The sequence below is a fragment of the Gorilla gorilla genome, chromosome 17 (assembly GCF_029281585.2).
Source record: "Gorilla gorilla gorilla isolate KB3781 chromosome 17, NHGRI_mGorGor1-v2.1_pri, whole genome shotgun sequence".
NCBI lineage: Eukaryota > Metazoa > Chordata > Mammalia > Primates > Hominidae > Gorilla > Gorilla gorilla.
In genome coordinates, this window is record NC_073241.2 from 41,520,543 (window position 1) to 41,538,356 (window position 17,814).

The following is a 17,814-nucleotide window of genomic DNA, read 5'->3' on the forward strand; positions in this document are numbered from 1 at the left end:
TCAAATGAAAACCGGCCTTTGAAGGGGATGGCTTGAAAAAGGCAGCCAGGAAGGACAGGTCAGAGACCACCCACATTCCAGCAAGGGTTCCTGTCCTGTTAGATTCCATCTGCCAGTGACCCAGAGGACAGAGCCACACAGATTCAGTGCCATCTTTCACAACAGCCAGAACAGTGTGCTCTTTAGCTGAGCTAAAGGGGAAGAGGACAGAGGAGAAAAGAAACTGAAGGTGGCAGAGGAGTGGAGTAGAACTGATGAGTGGCAGGTTCAAATCCACCATAGACAAAGGCCACCTTCATGCATATGCTAGAATCTGACCTCGGATTTGCTTTAGGAAAACTGTAACAGGAAACCATACAGTTATTGTCCTTTACAACTTCTGTAGTCCTGGAAATATAAAACTCATGACTGTGAACTTATTAACTTATTAGAGTAATTATATATCCTAGCTAAACTGGGGCTTTGGCTTTGATGGAAAGAGGTCATTTGTCCAAACAAGTGACTCCGAAGCCTCATGTTCACAAAATGCCAGTTTGGGAAACTCCTACATTTACCCTTCATTAATCTGACCAACTCCCAGCCCCTCTCCTGGTGGAAAATTGTTAGTTTCTGTAAAGGAGATGCTGTAGGCACACTGCTGCTGACCTGAAACCACCAGGGAAGTTCTAAAAACCACAGATGCCTGGGTCACCACCCCCAAGGTCTGATGTAAGGGCCAGGGTGTAGCTTGGGCAGCAGGACTCTTAAAAGCTCTGCACGGATGCTACCGTGCAGCCAGGGCCTGGCATCACCAATAAATGGCTTGATCCCAGGCACGCACTGTACAATCTTTCACCACCTCAGTAAAAGTGACGGCACAAGAAACCACTTGTCAAAACCTGCTCCTGGCACTGCCGCCCTCTAATCTTCCCACAGAGAAGGGCCCAAACATCTATAGTCACTTAAAAGGGTGTTTTGCAAAAGGTTGAGAGCAAAGGTGAACATGGGTATCACCTTCTACCCATCTCATCAATCAGCTAGAAAATGCAGGGTACCCTTCAGAAAATACATAATGAGCCAAGCTGGAGACTTCACGGGGATGGCTCCGGAGCAGGGTGTGACCCGAGACAGTAAGAAGGGAGACAAGAGAGTTTTCCTAAGGTGCTAGAACAAACCTTGTGCAGCCAACCCACAATCTTGTCAAACAAATCCTTCAAGACAGTTGAAATCCTTCAACACAAAGTACTCAGGGTCAAGCGACGACTCTTCCCTCCAAAGCTTCAACGGAGTTGGAGGAGGAAAAGAGTTCTTGATTGCCACAAATTGGGGAGGGGGGGTGCTACCAGCATCTAGTGGGCAGAGGCTAGGAACACCGTTAAGCATCCTGCAGTCCACAGGATAGTCCCCACAACGAAGCAGGACCCAGTCTAAAACGACAGCAGAGAAACCCTGCTCCAAGCAGATTACTCAAGTGATTCCTCTAGCAACCCTCACCTGTGATGTTTCCACGAGGGTTAGATGACAACTGGGCCTTATTACTTAGGTGACCCTGTGAGTAACCTCGTTTACAAATAAGTTCAAAATAATGTTTATGGCTCTTTCTCAAGGGAAGATATAAACAACACATCCAAACCCAAACAAAGATTCCTACACATGAGAACCCTTGGAAACAAACAAGAAACTCTGAGTGTTACTTCAAGATTGAAAAGTAAAAACGGCCTGGCCAAGCCCCATCACTGACCCAGCCAGCTGGCCGGCCCACTCCCACCCGCGAGGACGCTCCTGTAGCCTCCTCGGTGCCAATGCTTGAGGTTCTCAATCATTAACAGGATACTAACGGCCAAGCACAGTGGCTCATGCCTGTAATCCCAGCACTTTGAGAGGCCGAGGTGGGTGGATCACTTGAAGTCAGGAGTTCAAGACCAGCCTGGCCAACATGGTGAAACCCCATCTCTACTAAAAATACAAAAATTAGCCAGGTGTGGTGGCAGGCATCTGTAATCTCAGCTACTGGGAAGGCCGAGGCAGGAGAATCGCTTGAACCCAGGAGGCAAAGGCTGCAGTGAGGCAAGATCATGCCACTTCACTTCAGCCTGAGTGACAGAGACTCCCTCTCAAAAACAAACAAACAAACAAAAAATGAGGCCAACACAGATACAGATAGGCACTTGTGAAAAACCATATCATCTTCAAATTTTAATGTTTCCTATAGTTTACAGAAACAATACATGGAGGATTTTTCAGCAGTGATTTTGTTTCTCTCATTTATGAAAAAAAGCTTTACTATTGCCCATGAATAAACACAGAGGATCAAACACTCCCCGGCCTCGTCTCACCTCAGCCCCCCAGGTGGTCTGACAGTCCCGAGGACTGCCCTGCGCCCTGGCTCCCAGGCACTGCGTCCTCAGCTCTCACCTTCCTCCCCCCTGCCAGGTCAGATGAGCCACGTGTGATGGGAAAACAACTGGCAACGGTCTACCCGCAACTGTTGAGCACTAAACAGTACACAGATAGATGTCTGATAAATGAACATGGCTTTGCCTGGGCAACCAGAGCACATCCGCACCCAAAGATGAACAGTGTCTACGTTCAAATGCCAACTGCCTGATGAATGCCCTCCCCATTTCCTGCTCCCCTTGTCCCAGGAACACTGCTGAAGGTCACACGAAAGCATATCTACGATGCAAGGAACAAACACACACCTAACTACCCCCACCCCCAACATTCTTTCAGGGGAGAATAACCACCCTGTACAAACAGCCATGGGGAGCGGCACCCTGCCAGCACCTGGGGTCCATCCTCTCACTGGGGCTTATTCTCAGGTCAGAATTCAAGTGCTGCCTGATTACCTGCCCAACAGGGAGACATTCAGTTGGGCTGTGTAACTATGTATGGGTAACTCGGCGTCTTTTCAATGCGAATGATTTTTTATTACTAGGGAGAAAAAAACAACAGAACTTGCTTATTTGGCTCATAATCATAACATTTCAATGTACGATGGCTCACTTGAGTCTGAGCAACACCAAGAAAGAGCACTCAGGCCATAGAGAATCCTATGGAGTATTTTCTAAGCATTTCTATTTCTCTGACTCTTGATTCTGCACTTGAAGATAAAAGTTACCTAAATTAGCCAAACACGGCAGCTCACCCCTGTAATCCCAAAACTTTGGGAAGCTGAGGTGGGAGGATCGTTTGAGCTCAGGAGTTTGAGACTAGCCTGGGCAACATGACGAGACCCAGTCTCTACTAAAAAATAAATAAATAAATAAATTTTAAAAATCAAAAAAATTAGCCGGGTGTGGTGGCACACGCCTGTAGTCTCAGCTACTCGGGAGGGTGAGGCAGGAAGATCCCTTGAGCCCAAGAGGTCAAGGCTGCAGTGAGCCATGATCCCTGGGCAACAGAGCGAGACCCTGTCTCAAAAAAAATGAAGATTAAAAAAATAAAGTTACCTAAATTATATTACATCAATAACATGACTTGTAGCATATAAATTCAACAGACCCCAAGAGAATCAAATATAAATTTTGAGGCAGGACACAGTGGCTCACGCCTGTAATCCCAGCACTTTGGGAGGCTGAGACAGGTGGATCACTTGAGGTTAGGAGTTCAAGACCAGCCTGGGCAACATAATGAAACCCCGTCTCTACTGAAAATACAAAAATTAGCCAGGTGTGGTGGTGTGCACCTGTAATCCCAGCTACTCAGGAGACTGAGGCAGGAGAATCGCTTGAACCTGGGAGGCAGAGGTTGCAGTGAGCTGAGACCACACCACTGCACTCCAGCCTGGGTGACAGGGTGGGACTCTGTCTCAAAAAAAAATTTTTTTTTTGAGAAGAGCAGTAGTTTCTATTTTTCCCATAGCACAGACAATGCTACAAATTTGATGCAGTTTACTGCCTAGTGAAAGTCTAAATTATTCAGAAATATGTGCTGTCTATATTTTAATTATTATTTTTTTTCTTGAGACGAAGTCTCGCTCTTGCCCCCCAGGCTGGAGTGCGATGATGCGATCTCGGCTCACTGCAACCTCTGCCTCCCAGGTTCAAGCGATTCTCTTGCCTCGGCCTCCTGAGTAGCTGGGATTACAGACGCCTGCCACCATGCCTGGCTAATTTTTGTATTTTTAGTAGAGGCGGGGTTTCACCATGTTGGCCAGGCTGGTCTTGAACTCCTGACCTCAGGTGATCTGCCCGCCTCGGCCTCCTAAAGTATTGGGATTAGAGGTGTGAACCATCGTGCCCAGCCTATTTTAATTATCATTATTATTATTTTTTATTTTTTTATTTTTTTTTGAGATGGAGTCTTGCTCTGTCGCCCAGGCTGGAGTGCAGTGGCACAATCTTGGCTCCCTGCAAGCTCTGCCTCCCGGGTTCATGCCATTCTCCTGCCTCAGCCTCCCGAGTAGCTATGACTACAGGCGCCCGCCACCACGGCCGGCTAATTTTTTGTATTTTTAGTAGAGACGGGATTTCACCGTGTTAGCCAGGATGGTCTTGATCTCCTGACCTCGTGATCTGCCCACCTCGGCCTCCCCAAAGTGCTGGGAAAACAGACGTGAGCCACCGCACCCAGCCAACTATTTTTAAGAAAAGCAGCAAGCACAGTGTCCGTTTCACTACAAGTCAGAGGTTCCATTCTAACGTGTAGGTAAAATGCTGAAACGCCCTGCACATTATCAGAGATTCCCATCTTCCAAGAAAGGCTGTCTTAGAGAAGGAGAGAAATAGATGGATCTTCAATCTCTCAGGAAGTCTGCAAAGTAATGTTCACACAGCATCGCTGCGTCCAAGGTAGCCATCCCAAGGGTGCCATAATCTGCCCTAAAAGGTCCCCCGGAGCCTGCAGTGCTGTGGGTGAGACTGCACAGGAAATAAAAATAAGGCAGCCGTACAGCGCACACGGGACAAGCCGGCGTTGTCCAAGCCCAGCGAGGAGCCTGGCTGACGTTCAGGAAGTTGATGAACAGAAGCGGCTTCGCTTATCACTAACCAAACAGGCCAATTTCATGACTCACAGTCATTGTCAAAAAACTTGACCTACAGTGGAATTACTGGCCTTTATTAACTATCCTGAGGTAATGATATAAAGAATCAGAAATTCCTCAGCAAGAGATTTTTAAATAATGTTTTGGCTCTTTCTCAAGGGAAAATAAAGATGATAAAACCTTCACCCATGGAACAAATATTTATCCAGCGTTTCATAAGGACGGGGCTGTGTAGAGAGACACAGACATACCAAAAGGCAAAGAGGTGAGTGGGCCAAAATGCCATTGAGGGTTCAAATGGGATTCGGAACTGCTGGCTGGCACGGACTCCGCACCAAGAAAGCACTTTCAGGACATATATAGCTAAGTGATCAAGGCTGGGTGGCTCTGGCAGAGATCAATGGAACAGAGCAGAGAACCCAGAAATAGACCCAAACACATGTGCCCAACTGATTTTTGACAACAATGCAAAAGTAATTCAATGGAGGAAAGGTGGTCTTTTCAACAGACGGTGCCAAAGTAACTGGGTGTTCACAGGCCAAAAAAATGAAGCTTGACCTAAGTTTCATACCATATACAAAAATTAACTCAAAATGGATCACAGACATACATGTGCAATGTAAAACAATAAAACTTTCCAAAAAATACATAGGAGAAAATATTCAGGATGTAGGGTTAGGCACAGAGCTTTTAAAATTGATACCACAAAAGGAATCATTCTTAAATTGGGCTTCATAAACTAAAAACTTTTGCCCTGAGAAAACCCTGTAAGAGGATGAGAAGACAAGCTATGGAGTAAGAGAAAATATTTGCAAACCATATATATATATATATATATATTTGTCTTCTTGGGAAGCCAAAGTGAGAGGATCACTTGAGTCCAGGAGTTTGAGACAGCCTGAACAACACTGCGAGACCCCATCTCTACAAAAGATTTTCTACAGTCAGCTGGGTGCGGTGGCGTGTAACTCTAGTCCTAGTTACTCAGAAGGCTGAGGCAGAGGATCCCTTGAGCCCCGGAGTTCAAGGTGGCAGTACATCACGATTATACCACTGTACTCCAATCTGGGTGACAGAGGGAGACCCTGTCTCTAAAAAAATTTTAATTAATTAACTTAATGTACAAAGAACTCTCAAAACTCAACAACGAAAAAAAATATGGCCGGGCGCGGTGGCTCACGCCTGTAATCCCAGCACTTTGGGAGGCCGAGGTGGGCGGATCACGAGGTCAGGAGATCGAGACCACGGTGAAACCCCATCTCTACTAAAAATACAAAAAATTAGCCGGGCGCAGTGGCGGGCGCCTGTAGTCCCAGCTACTAGGGAGGCTGAGGCAGGAGAATGGCGTGAACCCAGGAGGCGGAGCTTGCAGTGAGCCGAGATTGCACCACTGCACTCCAGCCTGGGCGACACAGCGAGACTCCGTCTCAAAAAAAAAAAAAAAAAAAATATATATATATATATAACAGGCAGGCCTTAAGCCTGTAATCCCAGCACTTTGGGAGGCTAAGGCAGGAGGATCCCTTGAGGCCAGGAGTTTGAGACCAGACTGAGCAAAATGGCAAAACCCTGTCTCTCCAAAAAATATGGAAATTAGCTGGGCATGGTGGCACTAGCCTAGCTACTCGGGGCTGGGGGTCGGGGTGGAAGGTGCTTAGGCGAGAGGACTGCTTGAGCCCAAGGAGGTCCAGGCTGCCTTGAGCTGTGATCACACCACTGGACTCCAGCCTGGGCGACAGCAAGACCTTGTCTCAAAAAACAGTACAATAAGCAAGCAATCCAGCTGGGCGTGGTAGCTCACATCTATAATCCCAGCACTTTGGGAGGCTGAGGTGGGTGGATCACCTGAGGTCAGGAGTTTGAGACCAGTCTGGCCAACATGGTGAAACCTTTGTTTCTGCTAAAACAAAAAGAAAAAGCTGGGCATGGTGGCGTGCACCTGTAATCCCAGCTACTCGGGGAGGCTGAGGCAGGAGAATTGCTTGAACTCGGGAGGCGGAGGTTGCAGCGAGCCAAGATCACGCCACTGCACTCCAGCCTGGGCGACAGAGCGAGACTCCGTCTCAAAAAAAAAAAAAAAAAAAAGAATGGACAACATAAGAAGGCCCCACATGGGACTAGCAGAAGTTTTAGAAAGAATACAGGTGTTGAAAGGAAATACAATTCAGAGAAAATTTCACTATCGAACACTATTCAGAGTGAGAATTCTCCAGATTTCATGACAGACTTAATCAGACTGACGGTGAATGTTGAGCAAAATAAGAATAAATCTAGATAAAGTGGACTGAAACTATAGAATACCAAACACAAAAAGAAAAGTATAAGAGTCATCAGGAAGACAGATTAGCTTCAAAAATAAAAATTATGCTGACAGCAGACCTCTCTACAGCAAAATGAGCCAAAAGATAATAAAATATTATCTTCAAAGTGTTGGAATTCCACATCCAACTAAATAGATTTAAAGACAATATGAAATGAAAGCATTTCAGGCAATACTGCTAACTGAAAAAAAACTGCTGAAGGATGTATTAAAAGATCAGCAATAAGGAAACTGAACTCAGAGAAGTAACACTCAAGAAGCAATGATAAGTAAACAAATAGGCAATTAAATTAACTGTAAATTAATCTAAACAAGCGTTAGCTATTAAATAAGTTTTTAAAAGGTCATTTTAAAAAGAGGAAACTAAAATGATACTAAAACATATGAAAGACAAGATTTGATTAAAGTTGAAGCTTTCTAAGATGGCTGTATTCTTCAGGAGGAGAATACGGCTAATGATTAGTTTTAAACTTCAATTCAAACATGCATGTTAAACATGTGAGTGATCATTAAAATAACAGAAATAGAATGTATAACTTCCCAACTAAGATACAGAATTAAAAACTCAAAGAGAAGTCAAAGAAAGAGAGAGAGAGAGGGAGGGAGGGAGGGATAGAGGGAGGGAGGAAAGCGGGGGGAGAGAGAGAGAGAGAGAAAGAAGGAACAAGCAGGGAAAATAAAGAACATAAAATGTAATGACAGAAATAAACTCAAACCATCAGTAGCCACAATGCTTATACATGGATTAAATTTATCAGTTTAAAAAAGAGAGAGTCTCAGATCCCATTTTTAAAAAATGTAGCTACATTCTGTTCAGAAGAAATACACTGAAAACATAATGACATAGAAAAATGAAACTAAAGAAACCATAGAAAAGCTATCCCAGGCCATGCAAAGGACATGAACAGACATTTCTCAATTGAAGACATGTAAGTGGTCAAGAAACATGAAGAAATGCTCCACATCACTAATCATCAGAGAAATGCAAATTAAAACCACAATGAGATATCATCAAACACCAGTCAGAATGGCTGTTATTAAAACATCAAAAAACAGCAGATGTTGGCATGGACATGGAGAAAAAGGAACTCTTATACACTGTTAGTAGGAATGTAAATTAGTACAACTCTATGGAAAACAGTATAGGGAATTCTCAAAGTAGTAAAAATAGAACTACCATTCAACCCAGCAATCTCATTAATGTGCATCTACTCAAAAGAAATTATATTAAAAAAAACCTACACTCATGTGTTTATCGAAGCAATATGCACAATAGCAAAATCATGGAATCAACCTAAGTATCCATCAATAGACGATTAGATAAAGAAAGTGTGGTATACATACACCATGGAATACTATGCAGCAATAAAAAAGAATGAAACCCTGTCTTTCGCAGCAACATGGATGGAGCTGGAGGCCATTATCCTAAGTCAAATAACTCAGACACAGAAAATCCAATACTGCATGTTCTCACTTACAAGTGAGAGCTAAACAATGGGTAAACATAGACACAAAGATGTAAATAATAGACACTGGGGAGTCCTTAAGCAGGGAGAATGGGCGGGATGGTGGTGAGGGTTTAAACAAATTATCTACTGAGTACAGTCACCATTCGGGTGGTGGGTGCACTAGAAGCCCAAACCTCACTATTATGCAAGATACTCATGCAGCAAACCTGCACACATGCCTCCGAATCTAAAATTTAAAGAAATTTTAAAAAGAATTACCAAAACCCTGGGGTTCAAACCACCACCATCTCTCTCAAGGATTTACTGGAGAAGCTTCCTAACTTGCCTCCTCCACTCTCCCCCTTATTATGGACTGAACGTTTATGCCCTCCCCCAAATTCATATGTGGAAGCCCTGACCCTCAGCGTGATGTTCTATGGAGGTGGGGCCTTGGCCCCATGATGGGGTTAATATCTTTATGAAAAGAGGAAGAAACACCAGAACATGTGCTTGTTGCGCGCGCGCATGCGCACTCGCTCTCTCTCGCTCGCTCTCGCGCGCTCTCTCTCTCTCTCGCTCTCGCGCGCTCTCTCTCTCTCCTCTTATTCTCACCCTCATGCTCTCTGCCATGTGAAAACACAGCAAGAAGGCAGCTATCTATAAGCAGGGAAGAGGGCTCTCACCAGGAACCAAATTGACTAGCATTTTGATTTTCGACTTCCCAGCCTCCAGAACTGTCAGAAATAAATGTCTGTTGTTTAAGAAAACAAACAAACAAAAAAAAAAACCAGAAAAAAAAGCTATCCCAAGCCAATACTACCCCAAAAAAATTTGGTATAGATGATGAAAGCAGATAAAAAATACTTTACAGCAAAAAGCAATACATTAGAATAAAGAGGTCATTACCAACTGATAAAGGGAATAACTCATCACAAGGAAGAGTCCTAAATCTGTTTTCACTTAAAAATATGGCATCAAGACCAGGCGCGGTGGCTCACGCCTGTAATCCCAGCACTTTGGGAGGCCGAGGCGGGCAGATCACGAGGTCTGGAGATTGAGACCATCCTGGCTAACATGGTGAAACCCTGTCTCTACTAAACATGCAAAAAAAAATTAGCCGGGCGTGGTGGCGGGTGCCTGTAGTCCCAGCTGCTCCGGAGGCTGAGGCAGGAGAATGGCGTGAACCCGGGAGGCAGAGCTTGCAGTGAGCCGAGATCACGCCACTGCACTCCAGCCTGGGCGACAGAGAGAGACCCCGTCTCAAAAAAAAAAAAAAAGAAAAAAGAAAATGGCACCAAAATACATAACACAAAGTTTGACAAATTACAAGAATAAAATTAAAATGTGCAATTATAATGGGACAAAAAGCTATAAAGGATATAGAAAATTTGAATACAGCGAACAAATGAGTCAATACATTTTTCCAAATTGCAACAACACACTAATGAACTATAAATCAATCTTATAACCACCATTAAAAAATTTTTTTAGCTGAATGGAAAATAACAGAGTGTACCCCAAATGACAAAGTTAAGTATTACTTTGTTAAACCTTTGTGTATTTGTAAAACCTTTGTATAGTTGTATATTGAGTGATGATGCCCTTTTTGCTCTGGGTTACAATTGAAGTCTTCAATCTAACAGATTTAAATCAAAGTCTGCACCCCAAAACACATTCGTCTCAAGCACACAGGAATCATTACAAAATCTGATGATTTACTATGCACAAAAGAAGTCTCAACCAAACCCAGGGAATCTATGTCATTTTCTGAGCTTGAGGAAAGGCAGCCGCAAGAAGTCGTCTCTTAGTTGGTTCCCTGGGACTCTTTTCAATAACCTGAGCTCACTGGAATGATCTAGAACATGTATATGGTCCCGTATAAGTGCTGGCTAACCTGGCTAGTTGTTATTTGTGTTTAGCACGTAATAGAACTCTAAAAATTGGGGGTAGAATGAAATACTGTTCAGCGAAAGAATTAGGGCAATCTTTAAGAAGTGGAAACTAAGCTAAGGTTAACCATTTTCTACTTTTTGAGAGATTCCACTATAGGTAGAGTTGAATACTAAAAGAAATATATCAGAAAAAAATAAGATGAAAATTGTTTGAGTTTTGTACAAGCAGAGGGCGTGTGGGTGCCTACGGTCACAGACTCCAAGAGTGAATAGGCACAGGATGCCAGCAAGCAAGCTGGCTAGTGGCAAGGGATAATGCTAGCCAGATCAGCCCTTTTTTATCAATAGAGAAAGTAACTTTTAAAAGATACACCTCTAGTAGTTCAAAAAGAATCAGAGCACACAGTCCTAGTCATCATTCTAAACTGCTCTCCCATTTCAGGCCAACGTTTACAGCCCTGGAGTGGGAAACCCAACAGGGAGCCAGGGATGGGTCAGGGGGTAATAGGCCGCTGTGTCAAGCAAAAGAGTTAAGACAAGCCAAGGCAAGTCTGTCTGTTTAAGCAGAGTGACATGTTCAGAATTTTAGCATGTAGAGAAAACAAAAGGAAAGGACTAGAAATCGTGTACACATTCAACGTGCATGGTCAGCCCACACTTTCAGCTCTCAAATACTCGTCTGAGGTGGAGGACTGGTAAAAGTATGGATAGAGTGGAGAAAGAACAATGTTTTTGTTTTGTTTTGTTTTTTTAAGATGGAGTTTTGCTCTTGTTGCCCAAGTTGGAATGCAATGGCGCGATCTCGGCTCACTGCAACCTCTGCCTCCTGGGTTCAAGCAATTCTCCTGCCTCAGCCTCCCGAGTAGCTGGGATTACAGGTGCTCGCCACCACGCCTGGCTAATTTTTTGTATTTTTAGTAGAAACAGGATTTCATCATGTTAGCCAGGCTGGTCTCGAACTCCTAACCTCAGGTTATCCACCCACCTCGGCCTCCCAAAGTGCTGAGGTTAAAATTCATGTAACAGAAAACAAACCATTTTCAAGTGCACAGCTCAGTGGCACTGAGTACATTCTCGTGTTGTGCAGCCACCACCTCTATCTCGTTCTAAAACATTTTCATCACCCCAAAAGGAAACCGCCTACCCATTAAGCAGTTGGTCCCGCTTCTCCCCTCTTCCCAGCCCCAGGAAACCATGAATCTGTTTTCCGTCTATATGAATTTATCTACTCTGGATATTTCTTATCAATGGAATCGAACAGTATGTCTGGCTTCTGTTACTTAGCAGATTTTCAAGGTTTATCCATGTCCTATCAGGTATCAGTGAGAAAGAAATGTCTAAAGCCTGCAAAAGCCGAACCTACAGCACTGAGCAAGCGGCTGAAGAAGGGAGAAGAGGGTTAAGGGTAACACCATCATCGGCCTTGGGGACTGAAAGGACTCAGAGACCGTTTCACAAATAGGAGACAGAGAAGGTGCAGGGTGGGGCAAGGGGTGATGAGTTTGTTCTGGACAGAGTCTAAAGTGCTAGGAAAAACTCATACTGGAGATGTCCACCAGGCAGCTGAAAACGGTCTAGGGCTTCAGAGAGAAGGGAGTGGTGGCTCCAGAGAGAAGGCATGGAGATGCTGTCTCACGGACCCCTGAGGCCGAAGGGACACACACACACCTTCGACAACTGCTGCTGCTCAGACACACACAACACATGAACTGTCCTTGCCTTTTTCAGGAGGTCACACATCCATTTACAAAACTCCAGAGGTGAACAACAAAAAGTGAGGCTCACAATAGAAAAAATATTATCCTCACCCCAGAGCAAAGCTCAGCCTGTTTGTACCGGCTTTTGCAAAAAGAACCCATTCACAAAGATAGCAGCTGGCATTTTCCAATAAATATTTCCTCCACCACCTTTGAACCTTGTATCATGAGATACCATCGTTCTCTGCTTCCAGTTTAATCTACCAGCATCTAACCCTCCTGGGACTCCTGTCGGTTCTATGATTCATTTAGAAGTTTGGTGTAAATATGCGGTCCCACCACCCTGACTGCAACTCTGGAAGTAAAATACTTACTTCATTCCAATGGAACAATTCCTCTCAGTAATTCTAACCCACAAAGGGAGGGCTGATCCCTCTCCGTTCTCTCCTCACATCCACCCTGAGCCAGCATCAGGTTCTCTGAAGATACTTGTCTCACTCTGGCCTTGCTTTTGAATGTCAAGAGTAACAATAATCATTTCTTCCTCCAAAGAGATGCCAAATCCTACACAAATCCATTTAAATGTATGCAACAGAATCTTCACCTACTTAAAATCTATATTTATGTTTAGTTATACACAAATGTATACACATATAAAATTTTATAAAATATACTTTGTAGTTGACTCTTGAACAACATACTTTTGAACTGTGAAAGTCCACTTATACTCAAATCTTCTTCCACCTATGCCACCCCTGAGACAGCAAGACCAAACCCTCCTCTTCCTCCTCCATCTGCTCAACGTGAAGACTATGAGCATGAAGACCTTTACGGTGATCCACCTCCACTTAATGAATAGTAGATATATTTTCTCTTCCTTATGATTTTAACAACATTTTATTTTCTCTAGCTTTATTATAAGAAAACAGTACATAATACATACAACATGCAAAATATGTGTTGATTGGCTGTTTTATCAGTAAGGCTTCCAGTCTACAGTAGGCTATTATTAGTTAAGTTTTGGGGGAGTCAAAAGCTATATACATTATTTTCTCTTTTTTTCTTTAAGAAACAGGGTCTTGCTGTGTTGCCCAAGCTGGCCTCAAAGTCCTGGGCACAAGCAATCCTCCCGCCTCAGCCTCCCTAGTATCTAGGACTACAAGACATGCACAGATTTTCAACTGCACAGGTGACCCCTGCACCCCTAATCCCCACGTTGTTCCAGAGTCAACTGTAAACTATTTTCTATACCCTCTAACTGTTGAGGTCAGGCTCAAACTGAGAAAGGAAATTATTCCAGCAAACTTAGAACAAAGGAACAGGAGGGAAGTAAAGTACCAGCAACTGGTACTTTAATTGAGGCGGAGATCCTTAATTAGAGGACAAATTCCTCGAGTCCTGGGAGCAGACACAAGTCTAAGTTAAGGGGTGAGGGTTACCTGTGATGAAAGCAAGCTCCCAGAAGCTAACCTCTTCCTCTGGGAGGCCACCTCATCTCCCAGGCATGCTCTGATTACACAGCTCTATGCTCCGCCCCCTTCGTTCACTCTTCCACCCAGCATGTGCCAGGCACTGTTCCACGCATGAGGGCCCCACAGTGAGCCAGACAAAGCCCCTGTCCCTGCCCCACAGAGCTTGTGATCCGAAGGGGCACCGGTAAAGGAGGGGAGGGATAAAAGACAGAGAAAGAAAACACACAGCATTGTCAGATGAGCGGTGACAATAGACAAATAATATCCCAGAACACGTATGTCAGATGGGAAGGTGAACAGGGCTGGCCAGGGTGGAGATGGGGACAACTTTCACGAGTGTTGAGGGGAGGGGCTGAGTGAATCTCAGCAAGGACCCGAAAGAGATAAGGGAATGAGCCACAGGTGAGTGCCTGGAGAAAGAACATTCCAGTGAGGGCATGCATGGGAAGAGCAGGGAGGCCGAGGCAGCTGTGAGCAGAGGGGTAGGGGCAGAAGCAGAGAGGGGCACGCCTGCTACTTTGCTGTGATTTGTTTGTTTTGTTATCTGTGGGCCTGATTGAACTGGAGGCGCCTTGAGAGCAGGGCCTGCACCGCACATGCACAACTCTACCCAGAGCCCACGCGGGCCGGAACCAGGTGCAGCGGATGGGAGGGGGCATGGATAGGGAAGAACTGTGTGAATCAGGAAACTGTTCCAAAGGAAAAATGAGCCGCTAAGCAAGGCTGCTGGCAGGTGCAGGTAACACACCAGAATTCACTGTGAGCTTAAAGCCTTCGCCAAAGGCTTTTAATTTCAACACATGCAGGACATTTTCCAAGAAAACACAGCTTTAATCTTATAATGGAAGTCAATAACAAAACAGGATTTGCATTGCTGTATGCAAATGAAAAAAATATATATTCATTTTCCAGACTACTTTGCTAGAAAAATCACTCCCTAAAATTTAAAAATGTCTATATTTAACTCATTTTAGCTACACAGGTGGTGGTACATACATTGTTTACACAGCTTTAACAGACAACCATAACATACTTTCCAGCTCACTGGAGAAGACTCTGGAGAAAAAAGCTACTTCTTAATTCTGTATTCTAGCAATAATAGGCTCCACTTGGACACATCAAAGGAATTAATGGTCAGCTCATCTGAGTGGTAATTACAAAAACTAGCTTTATACCAGGGCCCAATAAGCGTTTTCTGTAAAGGGCCAGATAGAAAATATTTTAGGCTTTGCAAGCATCACACAGTATTGAATCCATAGTCTTCTTTGCTTTTGGGGGCTTTCTTTCCTGTGAGTTTTGCTTGTTTGCTTGTTTGTTTACCACGCTAGGAAAAAAAAGTAAAAACAATCTAACTTATGAGCCAAACAAACAGGCCACAGTTTGCCAACCCCAGCTTTCGACCACAATGAAAAGGGGGCACTTGGAGTTCCAAGCTCCTCCTTATTAAATCCAAGGGGGCAGGACCCCCACAGTTTTGGATTACCTCTTTCAGTCTCTCCAGCTCATTCTGGAGGGCCTGTTTGGATATTTCCACTTCAATCATCTGCTGTCGGAGAGTTTCATTTTCATCCTCAGCTTTAGCGCGCTTTTCCTCCACCGTCTTAAGTTCATGGTGCAATCTGACAGATACATCTTTGGCTACCTGCATCGACCCACAGAGATCATTATCAGGATATGAGGCTTTTTGTGTGCTAAGGGTACTATCAGACAACATCAGAGGCAAAATCATTAAGTAATGTATTACACCACATAGCAAAGACCCTGGCAATACACAACTGACTTATTGTTAAAAGGAGGAGGAGATTCATTTAAAAATGAAATCAACATCTGGGCTAAAAGGCCACTCTGGCTGGTCTGATGGTGGTGCATTATCAGAACGTGCTAACCTTAGTGTCACTAAAGTTGGTATCCAACCCCCCCAACTGCTAAATTTAAATGGCTTTAAAATAAATAAATTGTTTTTAAAGCCCACTTTGGATAACCCTCCTCCCTCACAGATGATCACCAACCATGCCAATTCTGCCCAGGCTCACGTGCTTTAAGCGAGAAATTCAAATAATAATAAACAAATAAACATTTCTATTCACTAAAGTAATACTGAACCCATCTGCTAACAAAACAAGTAAGTTGCCTGTAATCCCAGCACTTTGGGAGGCAAAGAAAGGAGAATCACTTGAGGCCAGGAGTTTGAGACCAGCCTGGGAAACACAGTGAGACAGGCCTGTCTCTAAAAAAATTATAAAAATAAAAAATAATCCAGGCATGGTGGTACATGCCTATAGTCTCCGCTACTTGAGAGGTGAAGATGGGAGGGTTGCTTGAGCCCAGGAGTTCGAGGTAACAGTGAGCTATGATGGTGCCTTTGCACTCCAGCCTGGGTGACAGAGCAAGATTCTATCTCTAAAATAATAATAAAAAAAAATTCTCTATGCATAAGATGTTCAATGTAGTCAAGTTTTAAATATTGTACTGTGGCTCTGGTGTGGTAAACCATTTGAATGAGCAAAGCAGTTAAACACGTTTACTTTCTAAAAGCAAATGAGGCAAGAGGCCTTGTAAGAGAAATATAAATCACCCTTTATCACACTGAATGACATTTTGTCAGTGGTTTATAACTTTGGTAGAATTTCAAAGGTTCTTTTCCTGTTATCACACTGAACGGCTAGATGAGATTTCACAAGTACCCCGGCAATAAAGAGAACAGTACGCATAATTCATCTCCAGATAAATGATTTGATAATCAGGTCATGAGGGCCTCGCTGCCCACGGAGAGAAAATGGCTTAAAGTCTGGGATTTCTTCCCATTATTCCCACTTCTCCCAGTGGTTCTCAAAGACACCTCAGACAATTTGTGATTACTTCTCCTGGCATTAGATCCTCACTACATAAGTCTCGCTTGGGTAATGAGAATGTCAGGATTTCTACATCCTAGAAACCTAAATAACAATAAAAAAATGTTAAGTGATATGATCAACTTTTAAGAGTGGCCTTTGACTACACTGATAATCGATAGATTTTTTTAAAAAATACTTCAGATCTTTCAGAGCTTCTGCAGAATTTCTATCCAATTGTCGGACCCATTGGCAGGTATTAATTCTTCATTATCATTGGCAGGTATTAATTCTTCATTATCACAGATTATCATCATTTTTTTAAAGTTCATATTATGACAAATGTAAACCTTGGGCTGTCAAAGTCATAGAACTACACACACCCTATAAGCCATAAAGCAAACCAAGACTGTTTATGCTGCAATCTGTAGAGACAGACACAAGCAGGGAAAAAACACCAGGGCAACGTGCATGTGGCCAGCCGGTCCACAGCAGCCTTGCGGGGTGCACGCACCACCCCCTCACTCACCTTCAAGTCCTGCTCCAGGCTTCGAATAAGCTCTCCATCCACCTGACCCGTCTCAGCCACTTTCAGGCTTTTCTGCTCGGCTTTCCGAAGACGGTACTGCAGGATTCGGCAGTTTTTATTAGCGCGGTCCAGTTCTCGCCGAAGTTCCTGCAGCTGGTAAACGTCTTCCTCTAAATAACTGTCTCTCATCTCTTCCATCTCAGCACGGAGTTCATCTAACTCATCCTATGCAAATCAGACAGAGAAGATTTATGAGCCAAGTACATCAAAAAAGGATGGCATGTCTCTCCTTCATACCCGCTCCTCAATACTAAATATTGAATACCTACATGCTTACCCATCACCTCATGGCCACGCCTGGGTGACAGGCACCAGAACCTCTGGAAATTTGCATATGAGATAATATAATTGAGTATCTGTTCAAATCTTATGTAACCAGAAGCTAAAAAACTGGATTATTCATTGTGGCCTCTCAGAACTTATCCCACTCCCAACATCTCCCTACACGATCAAATAAAATCAACTCTGCAGATAATTGAACCTTTCAATTCAAACCAAACATTGACCTAAGCCTTTATCTCTAAGGCATAATCTAGCTACTAAGATGAATCATACAGACCCTGCCTTCAAAGAACATAAACTTCAGTAGGATAACAAGT

At 43.7% G+C, this 17,814-nt stretch overlaps 1 protein-coding gene across 8 annotated transcripts in view; it reads right to left on the reverse strand.

Annotated features, from left to right (window-relative positions):
* MTCL1 (microtubule crosslinking factor 1) overlaps positions 1-17,814 on the reverse strand; it is a 126,035-nt gene that overhangs the window by 96,682 nt on the left and 11,539 nt on the right. For all 8 annotated transcript variants that reach the window (XM_019014094.4, XM_055368653.2, XM_063699392.1 and 5 more), the window contains exons 2-3: positions 17,156-17,380; positions 15,279-15,437 (exon numbers count right to left, since the gene is read on the reverse strand). In XM_019014094.4, coding sequence (XP_018869639.3) covers positions 15,279-15,437; positions 17,156-17,380 — 384 coding nt within the window. The remainder of the gene's footprint in view (positions 1-15,278; positions 15,438-17,155; positions 17,381-17,814) is intronic.